The sequence below is a fragment of the Pelodiscus sinensis genome, chromosome 26 (genome assembly GCF_049634645.1).
Source record: "Pelodiscus sinensis isolate JC-2024 chromosome 26, ASM4963464v1, whole genome shotgun sequence".
In the NCBI taxonomy this organism is placed as follows: domain Eukaryota; kingdom Metazoa; phylum Chordata; order Testudines; family Trionychidae; genus Pelodiscus; species Pelodiscus sinensis.
Window position 1 is genome coordinate 5,837,155 of NC_134736.1, and position 22,672 is coordinate 5,859,826.

The following is a 22,672-nucleotide window of genomic DNA, read 5'->3' on the forward strand; positions in this document are numbered from 1 at the left end:
ACAACTGGCCCCCCAAGGAAGGCTGCCCTGCACCCAGCTACTGATGCTCCTTAGCCTGGCCGGGAAGGGGGAGCTCTGTCTCCAGGGCCTGTGCAGACATTTGACCCAGGCGCGTCCCCCTCCCGCCCCCCCGGGGCCTGCCCTCCGGCTCCTCTCAGATGAGCTGCGGTGGGGATTCGCAGTCCCGCCGTGTGTTCCCTGCTGGCGGCTGCGTTCCGGTGCCACAGATTTGCAGCGACGTAGGGTCACCTCTGCGCCCGGCCCAGCCGCCCGGCTCTTCTGCTGCTCTGGGGCTCCCCCGCTCCTCCACCCCGGGATCTCGTCGCCAGGCCCCTCCTGGACACCGGCTGGGCTCAGGGACTCCTGAGGAGAGCCCAGCCCCCAGGCTGGGGAGAGGCCGGGGCTGACCTGAGGGGGCGAAGGAAGGTGCTAGAGCAGAGATGTGATGCTCTCGAGCGAGGCTGCCGGGTGCAGGCAGAACCTGTGGTTCTCTGGCTCTCCCAGGCTGGCTGACCTGGCCTCAGCTCGGCTGGCTGGCGTCCATACGGGTCTCCCCGGCCTGCACAAATCTGCCCCACGTGTAGAGACCCCCTGCAGCAGGGAGCAAGTCTCACACCCAGCCCCCCATGTCCTTGGCACGTGTAAGGCTGCCTCCTCGGGGTGACTGCCTGGTCTCTGAGTGTCGGTGGGGCCGGGGGAGTCTGGGGTGACGAAAGGAGGCAGGGGGCGTCTCCTGCTGCTGCACGGAGGGGAGCCGTGCTCCAGCTGTCTAACCTTCCCCAGAGGGAGCAGGGTGGCGGAAGTGGCAGCTACGGAGCCAGGACTCCTGGGTTCTTTGTCCCTGACTCGCCCTGTTAGCCCCGACGAGTCCTCGCTCTGTGCGTCCCCCACCGGGGGCGGGGGCAGGCTGAGTCGGTGTCCGCTGGGGACGAGAGGCGCCGTGCGAGGCCAGACGCCGCTGGCGCGAGTCGCTCGGCCGGACGGTTTCGGGGCGCTGGTCTCACGGGGCGCTGTTTGTCTCTTGCAGCCCTGGGCACCAGGATGGTGTGAGGTGGCCCTGTGAGCCCCACAGGGAAGGCGGTTCTGAGAGAGGTGGCAGCCCTAGACGGTAAGCAGCGGGGGACGCCGCCGGGGGGAGGGGGGGTAGAGCAGTTCCTTTCTTTCCTGCACACAGAAAACTTCCCTGTGAGGCGTAACCTTGGGGAGCTGCCTCCTCCGATCTGCTGAGATCTGGCCCGTTTCGCTACCCTTGTGGTGTTAGTCTGTGTCCTCGGGTAACATCCCAAAGAGCCCCCCCACCCCCCTTCATTTCCAAGGCATCTGTGTTCTTTCTAAGAGCGGTTTCGCTGTTGTAGATGAGCTGTTATGTTCCACCCCAGAGGTGGCTGCTTTTTAAGGGCGAGGGAAGTGACCCCGGCATGCCGAAGGGGTAAGTCCTGCCCCTCCTTTACCCCTATGCACTTGGCTTTGGCAGGGTGGCGTTGAGGCGAGAGCTTGGCACAGCCTCCGGGAAGGGGCTCTGCTGTTGGACACACAAGTGGTTGTCAGAGACAAGGGTGCAGCAGGGAAGAGAGAGTGATCCAGGGAGGTCCCTGGAGGCTTGGACAGTCCCTAGCAGGCACCGACCGGCCACTGTGCCGCACCGAGGGGTCTGTCATGGACTCAACACTGCAAACTCTGTGCTGGCTCCAAGCCTGGCCGGCCAGCAGCAAGATCTGGGCTGAGCTCTCATGGCGTTTAGCGCCCCCAAGTCCTGGGTGGGGGCCCCTCCACCAGGAGCAGGCGGCATCTTTGTAACCCTCCTGCATTCCTCGAAGCAAAATCACGGGGCCGAGGGAAACTCCTGCTGGAAGCCCAGCCCATCTGGCCCGCTCGTGGCAAAAGGGGCTGAGCTCCGGCAGGGAAGAGCCGGGTGTCTCACTGGTGCGTTTGCCTGCAGGAGGATTATTCACCCCGCAGCCACCTTGCCCAACAGGTTTGGGCACTCGGGCTTGCTTTGGCTCATAAATAGTTTCCTACTTACTCGGGGATGACAGCGGCATGGAAAAAGCCGGGTGCTAAGAGAGCTGGCCAAACAGCCAGGCAGCCACTGTGGCTGCATGGGGCTTCACGGCTCGCCAGAGGTTCCGGGTTAGATCTGCTAGATCCTGCGGACAATAGACTATGGGGATGAGGATCTCAGGTAAATTCCTGGATGGGAGGGGAAGTGGTTCAGCAGGTCGGATTCGATGCGGATCTGGAGTGATTCCCTGCACTCGACAGGACTCTCACACACCTGTATAGGGCCTGACTGGGAGGCGCTCCGGGTCTGTGTCCTGTTGCTGTGTGGGCTGAGGCTGGGAAACTCGTCTCGCTGGTGGCTGGCAGCTCCCGGTGGCGCTGCTGAGCCCCGACCAATGGAGCGCCTGCGCGAGGTTAGCACAGCTGGTGAAACAGCTCCTGTCCCTGCGGATCTGTAACGTTCCCTCCCGCTGACTCCGGTTTCACACTCGGCCACGGCTCAGTTTCACTCGGCTGCCAGTGGAAAATCTGGAGAGCGTGTTGCCAGCTGACGGGGCCCGCCTTGGTTCGCCGAACCCCTGCCTTGGTGGGTGCACCACAGGGGCGCCTCTTAAAGGTGGGGTGAGTGTGCACTTGGAGACGGGGCCTCCAGGGCTGAGTCTTATGCTGCCTCGGTGGAAGCGATCAGGACGGACTAGAGCTGAGTCCAGAATTTGAGGGAGCTGGGTAGGAATCTAGAGCCAAATTTGGAAATTGGAGACCCTCCCAGTTCCTGACAGGATGGCCCCGCCCCTTGGGAAGCAGGCCAGGTGGGCGATACGGTGTTCCCCTCCAGCACCGGGTGTAGGGACACAGAAACACACCCGGTCCTGAGGGCTGATGGTGGGCAGAGTGGGTTGAATGGATCTTGGCTCCTTATGGCCTGTTGGGGGAATGGCTTAGTCAGCTGAGCCGGCTTGGGAGGGACGGAGGCATCTGCTGGATGAGGCTGGAGGTTTCAGTGCAGAAGACGGGGGAAGTTTCTCCCCCACTCTGTCTAGCGCAGTGTTTCTCAGCCAGTGGTACGAGTACCCTCAAGGGGTATCCGAGAGACGTCCGGGGGGAACGTCAACACAACTGAAATTTGGAGAAAACTGAATGTTTGTTGGAAGTTTTACAGCGCTTTCTTCTTTTTGTACTTTTTACACCCAAAAATGTCATCCCCTGCCCGGCTACGATGAAGTTGTTTAAACGAATGTGTTGCAATGGTAGGAAAAAAATTGTGTGCCTGAAAACTGTAGGTAGTGGGAGTACTTAGAATTTTTTTTAAAGGGGGTACATTACAAAAACAGTTGAGAAACCCTGGTCTAGAGAAACAAAGAGGTCTTTCCTGTAGCTGTATGTGGAGGCAGTAGGGTCTGGTGGTTAGAACAGAAGGCCCAGCGCTGTGACTCCTGCCTTGTGACTGGCTCTGAATGGGGCAGTGGTGTCTAGGGGGCCAAGGCTGGAACAGGGTTCACAAAGAACGGGCTACGTTCCAGGAGGATGGCTCCGTCAATGGCTACTAGCCTGGAAGGGGGTCCCGAGCCTGTTTGCCAGAGCTGAGGGTCCGGACGTGTGGGTTCTGCTCTGCCTGCCAGAGGGAGTGTCCTGTAGTGGTCAGAGTCTCCCAAGCCTTCGTCAGCGACTTGCTCTGCGTCCCCAGGCCGGGGCCCTCCCTTCCCTGAGCTCACGTGCATTGGGCACGGAGAGCAGCTTACCCCTTTCCTGGGCGTGGGGGAGCACCCCGGTGGACAGCTCCGCCAAGCGCCGGGAGATCCCCCAAACCAGGCGCTGCACAAGTCGGGGGGGGGCGTCCCGCAGGCTGTGCCCCCCCGCGGAGCAGAGGGCAGCCTGTCTGTGCTTGTCACTCGCAGCGAGCGTGCCAGGCTGGAGCGCGTCCAGGCGCCCAGAGAGCCCGCCTAGAAAGGGCTTGGACTCAGGATGGTTTCCCTGGTGACCAGGGACTCTTGGCCCTGTGAGCCGCTGCCCTGAAAACCAGCCAAGGGAGGGAGCGACAGGGCTGGCGGAGCCGCCTGGAAGGTCCCTCTGCCCCCCAGCCACCAGGTAAATCCCTGGAGCCCCCTCTGGTGTAACTCCCCCTGGCCCTGGCCAGCCACTTTCCGACCCAAATGGACTTGTGCCAGGAGCAAGTGTCCCTCCTGGGTAGGGCCCAGTCCCCAGGCAGCCCCAGCTCGTCCCTGGGCTGAGCTGGGCAGGATTTTAACCCCGGTCTTGGATGGTATCGGACTTGGGAGTCTCCCCTGGAGGCGCCTGAGAGCCACTGGTGGGCTTAGAGCAGGAGGGGGTGTCCTGTGCTGGTCACGGTCCACCCTGGGCCCGGGGGCCCCGCCATTCATGACCTCCAGGCAGCTGGTGGGGTGACTGAGGGCAGGGGAGAGAGCCTCTGGCATGCCCGTCCGTGTTCCCATATGACCGCAGTGTACAGTGTGCTCTTGGGCGCCGGGACTCAGGGCTCCTGGGGGGGGCTATTCCCAGCTCTGCCACTGACTCGCTGGGTGGCCTTGGGCAAGTCACTTCTCTGCATCACGCCAAACCACGGGGGCCGTGGGTGAGTGTCTCTTTGATACCAGGGGAGGCCGGGGACCCAGGCCTTGCCCTTCCATGGGCCCCTGCCCTGTCTGGGCTCAGTCCCCTGGGGCTAGACGTGGGAGGGCAGCCCAAATGGCAGCTCTCTGATCCGAGCTCCACTTTGCTCTCTGTAGTGCGGGCTCGGCTGCACCCCTTCCGGATGGGGCAGGATGCTGAGGCCAGAGACGAGCCTCGCTGGCCCCCAGCTGGTGCTTGATGCCCCCTGGGGGGTGCAGCCTCCCCCACCTCCAAGAGGGCTGCAGACCGAATGGGAGCTTTAGCCTTTGGGCAGCTGAGCTCCCCAGGATGCGTATGTAGAGTCCTAACTGTCCCCAAGGTGGCAAAGGCTTCTGGCACGTGGCCATCCCTGCCTAGCGCTGTGCTTGTCCGGGGCAGCAGCCCTTTCCCCCCAGCTCAGCACACCCGTCCCTCAGCTCTCCTGCCGGCTCCAGGCCCCGGCTGCTCCCTCCGGCTGGGACGCTCTCCGGCCCGCTCAGCAGCGTGGCACAGCCGCCCCAGACTCTGCCTCTGGAACACGCCGCCCAGGCGAGGGGGCGTGGGAACGGATGAAATCATCCCGTAGAGCCGGGCATCCCGTCGGCTCGCCCAGGCGGGCGGGGGAGGCAGGGCGCAGGCTCCAGCCTGGCGCTGAATTATTGATGGGAGCAGCTAGCGCGCGGCAGGGTCAGGTGCAGCGGAGCAGGGAGCCTGCGTCACGCCACGCCGGCCCACAGGCCCTCACCCGGGCACGGGTTCATCCTCCGGCCCTGGACCTCCCCCACTTCCTCCTCCCTCTCTCTCGTTCCCAGAGCCCAGCCCCACTGGCCTGCCCCTCCATGTGACGGGGGAACACACCTCCCTTGCGGTCACATACACACTTGCACACACACTCTCACACATGCATACACTCGCGCACACACACTCACACACGTGCACTCACACACTTGCACACACTCACATGCACACACATGTTCATACATGCACACATGCACTCACGCTCACATGCACACACTCACATGAGCATGCACACACTCATGTGTACACTTACAGTCATGTGCGTGCACACACACACTTTCACACACACACTCATGCACACACATGCTCACACACACGCACACACGCACACACTTGCACACATGCACACATGCGCACACTCACGTGTGCGCGCACACACTCACACACACAGTCATATGCACACACACACATACTCACAGGCGTGCACACACGCATGCACTCACACACACACCTTCCAGCACATAGGGAGGGAGGAATGGGCCGCGAGCTGGCTGTAATGAGGTTGTGGATGCGTGGAGATGAGGGGACAGAGCTGAGATCGGGGGCGGGAGACTGGGTGAGTCGGGGCCCGGCAGCGCCAAGGCGGGGGCAGCTGGGTGGTCCGTGGGAAGAGGAGGCTCTCGCTGGCAGAGGAAGAGGAGGGGTAAGGCTCAGAACTGGGTGAGATCGGGGTTCTCTTCCCCCTGTTCCATTGATTTGGCTCATAACCTGTGGCCAAGTGGTTCCCCTCTCAGCCTTCTTCCCACATGCTGGGTGAGAGCAGGGAGCTGAGAGCCAGCCCTCCTGGGCACAGGGCCTGCCTAGTCCGTGCCCTACCGCGTGCCTCAGTTTCCCCATCAGTGGAGAAGGGCCTGAGCCCCCAAACCTCCCTCCACTTCGGGAGCGATTGGGACCCAAGCGCAGTGAGTTAGCGGCGTCTCTGTGGGGCAGCGCGAGGCGCCGTTGTTACGGTTATGCAGAGAGCACTTGGAATTGTAGGGCTCAGAGAAGAGCCCGGGGCGACTGCTCCTGGCCTGCTCCCCCAGGGCTGCTGTGCGCACCCCCCCCCCCCCCCCCCCCCCGGAATACAGGCCCTTGCTTTCTCTTTAGACTCCTGCTCTCCTGCCGCCTGTCCCTGCGGCTCCCTCGGCCACCGGCTGGTGTCACTGCAGCACCCGCTGTGGTCCGGGCTGTGTGTCTAATTGAGAGGACAGCACTTCCCTTGTGTGTGTGAGGTCCTCGCCCCCAGCGGGGGGTTGACAGGGGGGAGGGGCGCTGCCAAGCTTCCTAGCAATTTCCCACCATCTCTCCAGACATAGTGGGGTCGTGGTGGCAGATTCGGGGGGGGGGGACCTCAGAGCTGGGGATGGGCTGGGAATGAGAGGGGGGTCCGTGACCCATCCCGTCCCTGGTTTCTCTGCTGAGTGCCCCCCCAAAGGGTCAGCTCGCAGCATTTCTGGTGGTGCTGGATGTCCCCTGGGAACTGGCCTGAGACCTGACAAATTCATTTCCCATGTGACCACCAAAGAGCTGCCAGCTGGGACCAGCTCTCGGTCACCATCCCCCCCACCCCCGGCGGGATGTGAACCCGGCTGGGATCAGCGAGCGATTGCGTCATCTCTGAGCCTCAGAGGTCACCGAGTCAAGTGCAGTGGCTGTACTGGGGAGGGGGGCAGGGAGGCTGGGCTGCCCTGGGCTCACGATAAGACGGGAAGCCATAAATCTGCCCGCCACACTCATGCTCCAAGGCTTAAGTGGACTGGTGAATGGGGTCAGGAAGGAATTCCATCCCCCCCGCTTGTGCACACACACACACACACACACACACACACACACACACTCACTCACACACACACACACACACACACACTCACTCACACACTCACTCACACACACACACACTCACACACACACACACACACACACACACACACACATTCACTGCCCAGCTGCAGCATTGCACAGGGGCCCAGAGCACCACAGAGTCACCAAGGTCCTCGTCTTCTGAGTGAGCGGCCCTGCCCTGCACATGGGGCTGCCGTTGGCCCCAGTGCAAAATGGGTCTAAGCTGCAGCCCCCTAAACAGGTGGCTCCCTCCCTGCCATGGAGTCAGCAGGGTTCACGTTTGTGGGGGTCGTGTGGCACATGCTGCTCTGCTCACCCTCTGCGTTTGGGACCCGGCTCGCGGGAGCCGGTGCTGCCCCGGCAGCGGGGACATAGGCAGTGGGGCTGGTTGGCTGGGGGTCTAATCCCCTCTGGAACCCGCCTGAGCCTCTCCCAGCCAGCCCTCAGGACACAGGGTGCCCCTTTGGTGCCCCACTCCCTCGGCTAGTCCCCCCTCCCCTCATCTGCCGCTGGCCGCTGTCTGGCTGGCTCGCAGCCCCGTTGTCATCAGTCCCGCTGGGAGCCTGGCGGCCATGGCTTCCGGCAGCCCGGTCCCACTGCCGCGGAGTGAGCCTGCGCTGCTGTGCAGGGCATGGGGCCGTATCCAGCCAGCTGCTGTGTCCCCGTTGTGGGGCGTGCGGGGCCCTGCCCCACAACACCCCAGCCCCGCCGGTGCCTCTGGAGGGGGGCGGGCTGTCGTGCCACTTCAGGGACTGCACCCGCACAGCTACGTGGGCCACGTCGGCTCCAGGCTGCCATGGTAGGGCCACCTGCCCTGGATGCTGGCTCGCTGGGGGTTTCCAGCCTCTCTCAGTCTGGGGCGTGGGGGCAGATCCCAGGTGTCTAGCCCCCGCCTGTCTCTAGGACAGGGAGTCCAGCTCCCCCGCTTCCGAGCATGGGGCCGGGTCTCTAGGACAGGGAGTCCAGCTCCCCCGCTTCCGAGCATGGGGCAGGGTCTCTAGGACAGGGAGTCCAGCCCCCCCGCTTCCGAGCATGGGGCCGGGTCTCTAGGACAGGGAGTCCAGCCCCCCCGCTTCCGAGCATGGGGCCGGCTGTAGCCAGTAGGTTGGGGCGGGGGCCGGTCGGGGCAGGGACTCACCCGCTGTGCTCCTGCTTTGCAGTCAATGCCGCCAGTGGTGTCCCCGGAGCCCCGGTCTCCAGGATGTCCCAGCTCTCCTCCCCCCTGAAACGCTATGGAGACGCCTCCCGCTACCCAGCCTCCTCCTACAGCAAATCCCCCACCAGCTACGGCTCCTACTCCTCCTACAGCTCCGGCTATGCCACCTCGTACCCGGACAAGGACAAGCTCAGCTTCCGGCCCAGCCCGCCCTGCAGCTACCTGGCCTCCAGCCGGCTCCGGACCTCGGGCGCCTCCCCGACCAGCAGCTACGACGCGGGCCGGCTGGCCCTGCGCCCCGACTCCGGCACCAGGCTGAGCCTGGGCTATGGCCACACGCTGGCCAGGCCGCTGGGCAGCGGGGGCCTGAGCGGGGGGGCGTGTTACGCCTACGCCGGCACCTCCGGCAGCCCCACCAGCTACGTGGCGGCGCCGGCCGTGCTCAGCCGCAAGAAGTCCAGCAGCCACTCGGACCTGGCGCGGGAGTTTGCCGGGCTGCACACCTCTGAGGCCTACCGTGTGGACTCGCCCCCCCGCGCCCCCCTCCTGGCCCGCAACCGCCAGGAGCTGTGCGCCCTGCAGAGCCTGTACCAGGCCGCCAGCCGCTCCGAGTACGTCAAGGAGTACCTGGAGTCCTGCAACAGGAAAGGCAGCCGCACCCCCAGCTGCTCCTACAGTCCCACCCCAGAAGTGCTCACCCCCACGCTCCGGCCCAGCAGCCGCTGCCCCAACCAGCCGTGGGAGAGGAGCGAGAGCCGGACGGACTCCCCAGCCTGGGACCTCTCGGTAGGTGCTGCCGTCTGAGCCCGGGGGGTCTCGTGTTGGCGGGGGGGCACCGCGGGGAGAGGGAGGAGCGTGGCTGTCCCTGGGGCAGTGGTGGGAGAGCAGGCGAGAGACAAGACTAGAGCAAACCCACTCCCTGATCCACGCGTCACAGCCGCCTCCTCCTTTCCCCCACATCTGGAGCCGAACGCTGTGCGTGCCCCGCCCCCGCCACTCAGCCCACCTGCCTGCCGCCAGGGCAATACGGCCCCACAGCCTGGCAGGGGATGAGCCAGGCTGGACTCGCGGATGGGGCTGGAACAAAACATCCTTCCATTTTCAAGGGGCTGCCGACAGCCGGCCTTAGGGGCGGGCCGACCTCCCGAATCCTCAGGTTTCCCTGGTGACAAATTTTTGTCCAGTGTTTTTTTTTTAAACCATCTGGCAACCCTCCGGGTGAGCCGGACGTTTGCCCGGGGCCGTCAATGGGTTAGGACTGGCCCTGCCTCCCGCCCATGGCTGATCCACACCGGGGCTTGGCGAAGTGCCGTCTGCAGCCAGGCTGGGTGGGGCGTGGGGGACAGAGCACCGTGCCCTCGGGTTCCCAGGGGAACTGGGGCCTGGAGCGACGGGCTGCACTAGGGGTCCCCACACAGCCTGGGCCAGCAGCAGCTGCAGCTGGGGCTGGCCCAGGTGCGGTGAGGCCAGCAGCTCTGTTGAGTTCCCACCAGCAAACCCCCTCTCGCTCCCCCGCTGCTGGCACTGTCTGGCCACCTGGGGTCCCTCTGGGCCACGTGGCTAAGGCCCGAAAGGCTGAGGAAGGGGAGGGAGGGAGGGCGGCCGCGGGCCTGGCCCTGGCCCCGAACTGCTCCTCCCAGATTCCCCGTACCTCTGGAGAGGGGCCAGCTGGATTGGCGGAGCCTGTGGGCTTTAAGCCATCTGCCCCCCCAGCAGCAGAGGGGCTGCTCCGTCTCGTGCCACTCAGAGAGGAGGGGTGTGCCCTGGGGGGGGGCTCCCGGGCAGCAGTTCCCCCCCCCCCCCCCCGCTCTGGTTCTATCCCTCCGGGAAGGACTCAGCCACGGCGGCGGGGTGGGACCGAGGTCTGTGGGCTCCGTCCCAGGGCAAAGAGCCAGCTGGAGGCAGCGCTGTTCCGTGGCAGGGCACCTGCTTCCTGCCTGGCCACGTGTGGCCCAGGCCCTGGCTGGGTTGCCGAGTTCCTCCTAGTCAGATCCTCTGTGGAGCCCTGCCTCGTGCCTCGTTGGGCAGGTCCCTGCGCACGTGCACACCCACGTGAATGCACACGCGCCCGTGGCCAGAGACGAGTGTGCACGTGCTCACTCCGAGACGTGCCAGAGCCCTTCACTGCGGGTGCACGCACACACGTGCGCCTCCCTCCCTGCGCTTCCCCTGCCCTGGGCCCATGCCGGCTCACCCCGGGCCTGTGCGACACACGGCGGGCGCTTCCCTCCCCCACCCTCTCCCCGTGCGGAGAGCAGGGGCAGGGCAGAGCGGGGTCACTGGGTTCTTGCCGGGACGTGCTCCCGAGCGATTTCTAGGTGTGCCTGGAGCCAGCCCTGCTCCGCTCCGCGGCTGCCTGTTGGCAGGCTGCGTGAGTGTGTTCCCTGCACAATGACACCTGTTACGTAAGCGCTGGGGTCGGAGAGAGCACCAGGCGGATGCGGAGACCTGCTTGGGGCACCGTGAGCTGCCCAGCCACTTGCCCTTTGAATTCCAAGCTTCCCTCTCTGGTCTTTGGGGGCTCCACCCCGCTGGAGGTCTTCACCCTGCGCCAGCAGCCCCTCCCTCTGCGGCCAGGCTGAGACGGCAGCTCCCCTGGCTCACCCCGCTGGGAGTCTGTGCTGCTGGTTTCTGGGGAGTCTGGCCTGCAGGCTGGGGAGAGAGCAGGGCCGGAGGGAGGGCACTGGCAGAGCCGGGCAGGGGCCGCCGTGCCCGGGGACGCTGCCAGGCAGGACTGCACGGGAGACAGTGACACCACTCCCAACCCCCCGCCTCTGGCTTCGGCACAGTCGCTTCTCTGCGGTCGCCCGAATCCGCCCCGCTCGGGAAGGGTGCGCTGGTGACATCACCGGGCTGGGCAGCGCCACCCCGAGGGGTACCAAGGGGTCCGGTTTTGAACTGGACAGTCCGGTATCTCAGCTCTCTGCCCGGGAAACAACTGGAGAAAATACCAGGCATAGAAATGTCCCGTCTTTTCTAGTGACGGTTTTATTAGTATCGTGAGTCTCAGTATGTAGTTGTGCACGGCGTGAGCGTGTCTGCCAGCCAGGCAGTGCGGGGCGGGGGCGGGGGTGGGATAGAATCCCCGGGGCCAGACTCGCCCATGCGCCCCGCCAGGACCATGCGCTGGACAGGCAGCACCCTGGGATCTGCGTGCGCCCAGGCCAACCCCTCTCCCTGCCGGCCGGTTCCCCCCCTCCCGCTTCTCTCCCGCCCCCCGGCCAGCTCCTCTCCCTGCCGGCTGGTTCCCCCCCTCCCACTTCTCCCCCCCCCCCCCGGCCAGCCCCTCTCCCTGCCGGCCGGTTCCCTCTCCTCCTGCTTCTCTCCCCCCCCGGCCAGCCCCGCTCCCCAGCAGCCAGTTCCCCCCCTCCTGCTTCTCTCCCCCCCCCCCGGCCAGCCCCACTCCCCGGCAGCCAGTTCTCCCTGCTCTCGCTCCCCCACTGCCAGCCCCACTCCCTGGCGACCGGTTCCCCCTGGCCAGCCCCGCTCCCCCTAACCCTCTCCTGGCCAGCCTTGCTTCCCGCAGGCCGGTTCCCCCCACACACACACCTCCCGATCTCCCCCGGCCAGCCCTGCTCCTCCTGACCCCCTCCCGGCCGGTCTCCCCCCACCACACACACACACGATCTGAGACCAAGTGTGTCTGGTATTTTTTTTAAACCATCTGGTAACCCTAGCTGGAGCTGGAGACGCCCGTCGACGGCGGCGGGTTTGGCTCGTGCCAGTTACCATTCCGCGTGCGCCGGGGACGCCGGCCAGGACCCGGAGCCGCCCGCTCCCCTCCCAGCTGCGCGACGTGGGAGCCCCTGGGGACAGGAGGGGGCTTGGAGCCGCTGTGTTGGCCAAGGGGTTTTCTGGGCCGTAGTGCTTAGCTCCAGATATGGCCCGCGGGCCGGACCCAGCCTGCCACACCGTGCCCCTCACAGCGGCTGGCTGCTCCTGCAGTTCTCTGCAGCGGAGGACTCACCTTGCCCCGCGGCGCTCCGCCCCCGGGCGGCAGGAGAGGGTTTGCCAGCTGCTGGTTTCCTCCGTGCGTGCGTTGCACATGAACAAACGTGCGTACAGCCCTGCCCCCCACCCACCGCCGACGGTAGCTCACACGAGCGTGCAGCTCACCAGGGCTGGTCTCCATAGCCAGGGCACCGTGCTCCGCTGGGATCAACCCTTTCCTTGATCAACCCTCGGGCTGAGACTAAGCCGCGCTGGAGGGCTGGGGAGACTGCTGGGCCGCCCAGAGGAGGAGAGACCCCCCCCCCCCTTCCGTCCTTCCCCTCCCAGCTGAGCCCTTCTCCCAGTGTGCAGCAGCCTGGCAGGGGAACGGAGGTGGTGGTGGGGGGGGGGCTCTCTAGCCCTCCCTGGCAGGCCCCGGCCATGTAAGGCCTTACATAACAGGCTTAACCCCTCCTTAATCCTCCCGCCTGTCGGGTGCCCCCTCCATCACTCTCTCTCTCGTTTCAGCTCTTGCCCTCTCTCTTCCTGCCTTTCTCCCAGCGGGGACGGCTCCCCTGGAGCCACCTTCCCAGGGCAGCCCCCTCCCTGTGCAGGAATCAGGCCCGCAAGCCAAAGCCCTGCTCCTCCCTGCGTTAATGATGCCAAGGAGGCAGCTTTGGGAGAGACACAGGTTTGCCCTGCGATTCTCGGCCTGAATCCCTACGCCAGCCCCCTCGAGGCTCCACCCCAGAGACGGCTGCATGGAGCAGCAGAGGCGGAACCCCTGGGCGTATGACCTGCCGGGCCCTGGGAGAGGGTAGGAACTGATTGGTTTGCTCCTGGCCCGTCTGCCCCCACGCTCGGTAGCTAGGAACCATTTAGCACTCCTGGCCTCGGCCATGGGGCAGGATGGGATATGGGGCAACCAAACCCGACCCACGCTGGGGAGGAGCCGCTGGCCTAGCTGCATCCCTGCAGGCTCCAGCCGGGGGCCACGTGGTCTGGTGCAGGCTGGGTGAGCGTGGCTGGGGCCGGGTGCTTTGCAGAGCACTCGGCTCTGGGTCTGCTAGCTCGGCCAGTGAGGGCCACAGTGCTCCCCGGGCAGGGTGGGTGTGTCACACACCTGCTCTGCACAGGTGCCAGCTCTCCCTGGCCGCTGCGCAGCTCCTGGCAGGAGGGAGCAGGACGTATTCAGCGTAGCTTCCCCCCCCCACGCCCAACACATCCCACGCCCAGCCTGGCTGCCGGTCTGAGGCCCAGCGCCCTGCAAGTCCACGGGTACCGCTCTACCCCCGCCGGGATGCGCATCGGGGGGCGTGGCGGCAGACAGCCCCGGCCGTCGATGCAGACGCGGGATACCGGTTTTGTATCCAGGCAGGGCGCTAGGGACGAGTAGGTCAGAGCGGGAGGGAAGCCGCAATTCCTGGCTCCGGGGCGCTAGCGATGCCAGTGCTTCCCCAGCGGAAATGCACAGGCAGCACGGGGCTCGCCGCCCCCCTCCGAGCAGCGTGGCTCTGACCCACCCCTCTGTAGGCACCCTGCCATGCCGACGCCACCGCACCCACGCCGGGAGCAACCCATCCAGCAGCCCTCGCGGCGATCATTTGCTTGCTGGGGGGGTCAGATCAGAGGCCTCACAGGCCCCTTCCTGGTGTCCTGTGAGTCCCCTTTTGCTGGGCTCCAGAGGCAAAACGCTCCCACCTCCTCCAGGGGCCTGGCGTGTGCCTCCTTTCCCTGCAAGGGACTCCGCTTCTACTGTGCAGGCAGGAGGGGCCGTCTTCAGGCTCCTCCCGGAGCCACCGATGCCTGCCTGCTGAGATCTGATCCAGGAACTCCCTCCACAGTCCAGATTTGGGTGTTCTCCCTTTTGTCACTCCAATCCTAGGCGCCCGCTCCTCTAACCAGCATACGGGGATCGCCCCTGCGGAGCCTTGGGGTTCACAAAGCACGCAGCATGTTCTGAATGGCGACCTCAGCCCGGACCCTGCTCCACTTCCAGCCATGGGTCTGAGCCTCGCCTAGCCCAGTGGGCGAGCAGTGGAATTTTCCACTCGCTGGCAAGTCTGAAGAACCGGGGGGAGAAATTATTTCAAGGTGAATCAAAAATCAAATTTACTGAGACTTTGAAAATGTACCGCCCCCCCTCAAAAAAAAAGTTTGGCTCAAATGCAGCATTTTGACACTAGGTTTACTCCCCCCCATTTTTAATGTAGAAAAGTGAAGGTCATTTTGAATCAAAAGGTCACAAAGCTTTGACTTTTGGGGGGTTTAAAAACTTTTTGTCGTGGCGTCGACTTCCCCCAATGGACACGAGGCTTTGGAATGTTCGGGTGGACCCAAATCTGCACTTTTCATCCAAAAAAAAGTCTTAAAAAGAAGTTGTGCCTGGCTCCAGCCCTGGTCCTGGCGTGGGGGCGCAGGCAGGTGGCGATGGTACTGTCAGGGGCGGGTGGAGTCAGGCGGTGCAGCAGGAGAGCAGCCGTCCTTGCCCGAGGCTACAGGGCTCAACGGCAGTTTAATGTTCTCTTTCCGGTCTCCCATTTTTTCCAAGCCAAGAAGCAAAATCTTAAAAAATAATTAAGCCACAAAGACAAAGCAGCGGAAGTGGCTTGTGAATGGGGGTGGGAGAGGCTACCGGCCCAGGTCTCCCATTGGTTCTGCTCCATTAACCAGGAGGCGTAGGTCATGCTGGCTACTCGCGGTCGCTTTGGAGCCCTGGCGTCTTTGAAGCTGTGCGCTCTCTGTCCCCGGGCTGCTTTCGCCTCCGTCTCGGCCTGCGTCATTTAGGAGGCTGGGGGATGGGAGTCGGAGATCAGAGGAGTTATTAGAGCAGGGATCTGGGAGTCAGTTCCCAGCCATGGAAGGGCAGTGGGGCCTAATGGCTAGCGCAGGAGGCAGAGGAGCCAGGGCTCCCAAATTCTGTTGGTTTCTGGAGCAGAGTGTTGTCTAGCGGTTAAAGCTGCATGGACTCCGGAGTTCGATTCTGGAGCTGGGCCATTGACCGTGTGATTGTGCCTCAGTTTACCTCACCACTGGGGACAACCCAGCGGTGACATTTCAGTGCTCTGGGCCTCTTGGGCAGAAGAGCAAGGCAGTCTGCGAGCTGCTCATGACCGGCAGGTTGGCGGCCCCCTTAGCTGCCCAGGACGGGCGGGTTGGCGGCCCCCTTAGCTGCCCAGGACCGGCGGGTTGGCGGCCCCCTAGTGGCCCAGGACTGGTGGGTTGGCGGCCCCCTAGTGGCCCAGGACTGGCGGATTGGCGGCCCCCTAGTGGCCCAGGACTGGCGGGTTGGCGGCCCCCTAGTAGCCCAGGACTGGCGGGTTGGCGGCCCCCTAGTGGCCCAGGACTGGCGGGTTGGCGGCCCCCTAGTGGCCCAGGACTGGCGGGTTGGCGGCCCCCTAGTGGCCCAGGACTGGCGGATTGGCGGCCCCCTAGTGGCCCAGGACTGGCGGATTGGCGGCCCCCTAGTGGCCCAGGACTGGCGGGTTGGCGGCCCCCTAGTGGCCCAGGACTGGCGGATTGGCGGCCCCCTAGTGGCCCAGGACTGGCGGGTTGGCGGCCCCCTAGTGGCCCAGGACTGGCGGGTTGGCGGCCCCCTTAGCGGCCCAGGACGGGCGGGTTGGCGGCCCCCCTAGTGGCCCAGGACTGGCGGGTTGGCGGCCCCCTAGTGGCCCAGGACTGGCGGGTTGGCGGCCCCCCTAGTGGCCCAGGACTGGCGGGTTGGCGGCCCCCTAGTGGCCCAGGACAGGCGGGTTGGCGGCCCCCTTAGCTACCCATGACGGGCGGGTTGGCGGCCCCCCTAGTGGCCCAGGACAGGCGGGTTGGCGGCCCCCTTAGCTGCCCATGACGGGCGGGTTGGCGGCCCCCTAGTGGCCCAGGACTGGCGGGTTGGTGGCCCCCCTAGTGGCCCAGGACTGGCGGGTTGGCGGCCCCCCTAGTGGCCCAGGACGGGCGGGTTGGCGGCCCCCTTAGCTGCCCAGGACAGGCGGGTTGGGGGCCCCCTTAGCTGCCCAGGACAGGCGGGTTGGCGGCCCCCCTAGCTGCCCAGGACCAGCGGGTTGGCAGGCCCCCTAGTGGCCCAGGACAGGCGGGTTGGTGGCCCCCTTAGCTGCCCATGACGGGCGGGTTGGCGGCCCCCTTAGCTGCCCAGGACTGGCGGGTTGGCGGCCCCCTAGCGGCCCAGGACAGGCGGGTTGGCAGGCTCCCTAGCGGCCCAGGACAGGCGGGTTGGCAGGCTCCCTAGCGGCCCAGGACCAGCGGGTTGGCGGCCCCCTAGCAGCCCAGGACAGGCGGGTTGGCGGCCCCCTAGCGGCCCAGGACAGGCGGGTTGGCGGCCCCCTTAGCTGCCCAGGACGGGCGGGTTGGCAGGCCCCCTAGTGGCCCAGGACAGGCGGGTTGGCAGGCCCCCTAGCGGCCCAGGACAGGCAGGTTGGCAGGCCCCCTAGTGGCCCAGGACAGGCGGGTTGGCAGGCTCCCTAGCGGCCCAGGACAGGCGGGTTGGCAGGCCCCCTAGTGGCCCAGCTGTGTGGGGAGAGCTCCCAGATGTGTGCTGCCCTATTAACTGCCCCGAACATTCACTATCCAGTGTCTGCGGCCACCCAGAAAATTGCCGCCAGCCCCTCCCTTCCTAACCCGCTCCCGGGATGGGCCTGCAGCCAGTGCCTGGACCCACTGCCCTCCCGCGGCTGGCTGGGCAGGTGCCTGGGGTCTTAGGAGAGCGGGGAGGGTGGGTTCAGCATGGGGCCTGCCCCGCCTTGCCCCCAGGAGCTGCTCCCTGAGAGCCCTGCTGCCTTCTCCCAGTAACCCTGCTCCTGGAAGCCGGACTGGCAATCTGCAGTTCCAGCAGCCACCGCAGCAGCGTGGCTTTGGCCCTGTGACCTGTTACCCCTCGCGGGAGGGGCCCTGGCCAGGCCTCACGTGCCCCCCGGGGCTGTGGGGGATGGGGCAGCAGTAGCCGCTCTGCCCTGCAGTTTGCCGCCTGCCATGAATAACAACGTTCCTCCCGACTGACCCGGGGTCAGGCTGGACCCGGTGCCCTGGAGGGGAAGGGTCCCTCTCCCAGCCCGCGCCGCCTGTAACCGGACTGGAGCCGGCACCCGCTGGAGAGGAAATAGCACGTGCGCTCGGCCCCTGAGCCGGGGGGGTGGCGTCTTTTGACTAGCTCGCCCCGGCATTGCTGGGATGGGAGATGGGCCCATTCGGACCAGGGGCTGCAGGGGAACCTGCCCCGAGGCCTGGGGAAGGGGTGGGAGCCCCCTGCGGCTGGCCCCGGGCTGGCCCTGCGGGGGGGGGAGGGGGCTCCTTGCAGAGCTGCCTGGGAGTGCGAGTTTGCACAGCGGGAGCTGGGGCTGGTATCAGGTTCACCCCCGGGGGCTCCATCCCATAATGATCCCTGTCATGCGGCAGGACCTGCTGAGCCGGAGCAGCCTGGCCCTCTGGGCTCCATCTGCCCTGGATGCTCCCCACAGCTGCACTGGGGGGGCTGCCTGGCTCCCCCCCACCCCTGGTGGGTTGCTCTGGGCCTGTGTAACAACAGAGGGGAGGGCCGTTAGAAGGGGGGCCTGAGCTAGCCATAGGGGACAGGCTTGGAGCCACTGGGCAAACCCTCTGTCCTGGGGTGGGCGAGAGCCAGCTGGCTGTTTCTGAGCACGGCCTGGAGGGCGAAGAGAGGGCGTGTGTTCCCCTTGCTCTCCAGGGCCACGTGGAGGGTATCTGCCCTCCCTTCCCTCCACGCGCCCCCCGACTCCCTCGTGGGGACATTACAGGGGCGTTTGCAGGTGAACCGGCAGCCTGGGGAGTGAATGGAGAGTCCACCGAGGGCGAGCCCTGTTCGGCCCATCTCAGGGTGTCTGGGGTTCCCCGCTCTGTGCTTGCCCTGTACAAACAGACCCACACCGGCAGCGCCCCCAGCCAGGCGGCCCCTCGGCTCACTCCCCACGGGCCATGCGGCCTGCCTCTCCGTGGGGAGCGCCGCCGCGCTTCCGAGCTCGCCGGTGGCACGGGCACCGTCCTCTGGGCTTCGTGCGCCGTGTCGAGAGCATCATCTGCTGCCTGCCGCATCGTCGGCTGCAGCTTTGCTCTAAGAAGCCTGGCGTCCTCTGGAAGCCTGGGGTTTGAGCTGGTTTCCCAGGGACTCGGTGTGTGTCTCTTCATCCAGCGGGTGTGTGTTCCGTGTACTCTGTGTGTGCGGATGTATGTGTGGAGTTTGTGTGTGTCTATGTCTGAAATAAATGCTACTGTTCGTGTGTCTCTTGCTGTGTACTCAGTTTGTGTGTGCACAGTATACTCCGTGTGCATATCTATGTAATATGTGTGTACACAGTGTGTGCGTAGTTTATTTAAGCTTTAAAGATTAGATGGTTGTTGATAAATGTTGATTTCTCCACACATGCACCCAAGCCAATGAAAACAATATTTCCCTCTATAGTAATTGACATGCAGACAGCCAAAGGAAGAGAAATGCTGCTTGAGACCTTGACTTGAGGATATTTACTTTGTATAGTTTGATGAGACGTTCCAGTGTTTCCTGTAAGCTATGCACTTGGCCAGCCATCCAGCAGAGCTTCAAATGCTGCTCAGCTGATTTGCAGACCCCTTGTTTCTATGTGTGGTGCACATCCCCACATGCCTTGGTGCACAGAACAAAATTTATTCTGCACATGGATGGAAAACCTTAGAGGGAACACTGATGGTGGCAGTGCGTTTTGTTGGTGATAGAGCTTTGAAACACAGCGTCGACTCTCGGTCAATACTTACTGCTCCTCTCCCTGTAATATCCCTCAATTTGGAACTTTTAAACAAATGCTTTTTTCAAAAAGGAAAAGCTGGAAAAGAAACTAGAGTGCCACCAAAACGGTGTCAGGAGAACTGGATTCTGCTACGCCTACATCTGTGGGGTGCAGCATGTGGGCATGGACAGATGCAGTGTGTGTGTGTGTGTGTGTGTGTGTACGCTGTAGGCTGTGAGTTGGGAGCAACTGTAGGCATTTGCGTTCACATTGCGTCCATGTCTGTGTACAGTATACTCTCGGTGTGTACATATACACAGTGTTAAATGAAACGACTGTCACACTTTGATGAAGAAATCTAAGTCCCCTGCAGACGAATAACACCACCTGGCCCCGCCTTGGGTATTTTTAAAGCTGCCAGAAATAGTGCCGTCCTCTCACCCGCCAACCAATAGTTAGCTCCCCCAGACTGGCTGTGCACAAACCTCAATCTGGGGACGGGGGAGGATGCCTTCAGTTTGGAGCAATTAGCATTAAAAAAACCACCCAGCCTCTCCCATGCCTGGCTCCTGGAAGCGGGGGGGGAGGACACACAGCTTCGGGGCTTCACTCGGTGTGGTTCTTAGGAGGACAGCCGTGGCTGCATGCCGGACCTGGGCCGCTCGCGTGAGCCGCGTTGCTTAGGCTTGGAAGCCAGTTTGTGCTGGGCAGGAGCCGCCGGTCTGTTCTTCCAAACACCCAGGAGGGAACCACGCTGCAGCTGATAATGGAAATGTACCCAGAGCCGAAGATAAAGACACCTGATACACTGGGGCTCTCGGGCCAGGCGAGGAACAGACTCACCCAGACAGTAATTCTCACTGTATTACTGTGATTGAGAGAGGCTGTGATGCCTGAACCCAGCAGGCTTGGGTTCTTCACCGGAGAAGCTCAGGCAGGTCCTGGCCCCTACTCCGTGCCTCAGTTTCCCCAGCTTTGAAAGGGGAATAATCATATTTGCTTGCCTCACAATCAGTACTCATGGGCTACGGCAAGGACAGGCTCCTTAGACCCAGATCAGACAGGCCTCTCACTCTTGTTCATTCTTGTGCGCTGCCCCCTCTGCAAATGCCACTTCTGCAGCTCCCATTGGCCTTGGTTCTTGGCGAATGGGAGCGGCAGAGCTGGTGCTTAGGGCATGGGTAGGATGCAGAGCTCCCTGCCCTTATGCGTCGGAACCCCCCTGGGAGCAGGGCTGGCTTCAAAGATTTGACAGTCCAGCCACCGCCCACGGGCTGTCACTTGCCCACGTCTGCTCCACACCGAAATGTGAGCACCCTATTTACGTTCCCGGTGATTTATTTTATAATTATACAGTAAAAAGGAGAACGCGACAATTTGTCAGGGGCGGTGGGCTGTGCCATGCTGGGATGTGCCTGTCGGATTTGAGAAGCAAGCCGGGAGAAACTTGGGGGGGGGAGATGGGAGACCCAGCAGACTCCTGAAAAGGGCAAGAGAGTCTCTAAACCGGTTCCTGTTGTGTTATGACCTGAGCTCCCCGGCACTCCATTCCCAGCCCATTCCACTAGGCCACCGGTGGGGAACCTCAGGCCCAAGGGCTAGATGTGGCCCCTGGCTTGCCTGGATTTGGCCCCCGAGGTTGTGGGCCCCCCTGACTGCATGGGGGGAGCCTGTGCGTGTGCTCCAGCCCCTCTGCCCCACAAACACAAAATGTCCTAGGCTTCCTCCCCCCAGGCTCTGGTGTGCCAGGGGAATGCGGGGAGCGTCTTGGGCGCCCCACCAGTGAGGGGATTTTGAGCGTGGCCCCCAACTGATTTTTCTCGGGGTCAGTGGCCCCCCCCCACCCAAAAGCGGCCCTGCCCTCGGCGGTACAAAGTGGGGACGCAGAGAGGGGCTGAAGCAGGGGGAGAGGACCAGCCAGACCCCAGGCAGCACGAGGAGTCGCATGCCAAGGGAGGGGGGCGGGGATTTCCCTGCACCCCCCAATGGGGGAGTATACCCCCCCGAATTTCCCCGCATCCCCCATGGTGCCATACAGCCCCCCTTCACCCTCATGGTCTCAGCCCCCACCCCCCATTTCAATTCCTGGGGAGACTACAGGAGGGGGGCGCGGCCTGGGCAGCCCACGCCAAGTTTTCTGGAGCCGCGGGGACACGCAGCCCCCCAGGGCGGACAAGGGCGGCCGGCCGCCCTGCCGCGCCGCCCCACGCGTGCCCCCCTCGCCTCCCCCTTCCCGTCCCGCGGCGGCGTGGGCCGTCGGAGGGAGCTCTTGGCGCCTCCCCCGCTTGATGTCAGAGCCCGCCAGGTGCCGTCAGCAGCGGCTCGGCTTACCCGGAGCGGCAGGAGCCAGGCGGGGCGGAGCCGGAGCGGGGAGCGCACGGCCAAGAGCCCCGCGCCCTGGGCGCGCCGCCAGTGCGCCCCGACTCGCCCCGTGCGGGGATCTCCCCCCTGCCCGGGCTGTGACCGCGGGAGCCGGGCAGCATGCGGAATTCCTACACCGTCACCATGCCCGCCGAGCCCCCCGCCTTCCCCGCGCTGCCCAAGGAGCTGCGCCCCAGCCGCGCCTCCGTGCCGGGATCGCTGGTGGTCTCCGCCTTCGTGGGGCTCCTACTCAACAGGACCAAGGTAGAGAGACCTGACCCCCCCCCCCCCCGCGGCCCGGGTTGTCCTACCTGCCCTCCCTCCCCCCCCCCCGCCCTGCCTCAGTGGGTCTCCTTGGCATGTGAGGGAGTCAGGGCACCCCTCCTGCCCCAGGTGAAGTGGGGTCTGCCCGGCAGGGGGGCGGGGAGCGCCATCAGCAGGCTGGCGGGACACCTGGGGTCTGTGCCCCACACTCCCCTTGCAGCCTGGAGCAAAGGCTCCCTGGCTCCGAGCCCCACGCGGGCAGGGACGCTCCCTTGTCTGAGTCTCAGACAGCCTGCTCTGTCACAGGGCACCCGTCCTGGGACAGCAACAGGCAGCCGGCGAGGAGACCCCTGCCCGAAGGGCTCAGACCTTCCTCTGGTGCTAAGGTGCCTGCAACTGCCCCCTGCCCGCGCCCCGGACCGGTCCCTGCTGAGCGAGAGGAGGTGCTGTGGGGGGCAGGCCGGGGTACTGCGCTGGGACATCGGTCCCACGTGGGCGAGTGTGAGCTGCTTGTCACCGGGGCAGAAAATTCATCCGTTTCCTCTGGCTTTTGCTGGTGGAGGAAGTATTGTCCAATGGCTAGTGCGAGGAGGATCTGGGAGTCAGGACGCCTGGGTTCTGGCCCTGGGAAGGGAGCGGGGTCTAGTGGCCAGAGCAGGGAGGGAGCGGGAGTCTGGACCCCGGCTTCTTTCCCCAGCTCGGACTCACGGTGTGACCTTGGCCATGTCGCTTCCCCTTCCCTGAGCCTCAGTGCTCAGGATAGAAAGAGAATCCTGGGCCACATTGGCCCCAGGGGAGGTGTGACCAGGGCCGTCCTTGGCCCCTTGTGGAGCCCCGGGGCAGGGGTCCCCCAAGGCAGGAGCAGCAGCACCTGAGGCTCAGGGCAGGCTGGCTCCTTTGTTAGATGGGATCACTGGAGAGAGCAAAGGGGGCGTGAGGCTGCGGGAGCTTATGTAAGAGCTGCCTGCTCTCGCATGGCTCTGTCTCTGTGGCTCCCCATGTG

At 64.5% G+C, this 22,672-nt stretch overlaps 1 protein-coding gene across 7 annotated transcripts in view; it reads left to right on the forward strand.

Annotated features, from left to right (window-relative positions):
* The window catches only part of USP2 (ubiquitin specific peptidase 2), a 58,127-nt gene that overhangs the window by 4,944 nt on the left and 30,511 nt on the right, over positions 1-22,672 (forward strand). For 2 of the 7 annotated variants that reach the window (XM_075909508.1, XM_075909509.1), the window contains 3 exons: positions 1,028-1,108; positions 1,356-1,429; positions 8,391-9,172. In XM_075909508.1, the coding sequence (XP_075765623.1) occupies positions 1,366-1,429; positions 8,391-9,172 (846 nt within the window). In that variant the 5' untranslated portion in view covers positions 1,028-1,108; positions 1,356-1,365. Of the gene's footprint in view, positions 1-1,027; positions 1,109-1,355; positions 1,430-2,046; positions 2,183-2,596; positions 2,618-8,390; positions 9,173-21,368; positions 21,670-22,672 lie in introns of those variants that run through there. The other 5 variants (XM_075909511.1, XM_075909512.1, XM_075909510.1 and 2 more) reach the window with 4 other exon arrangements.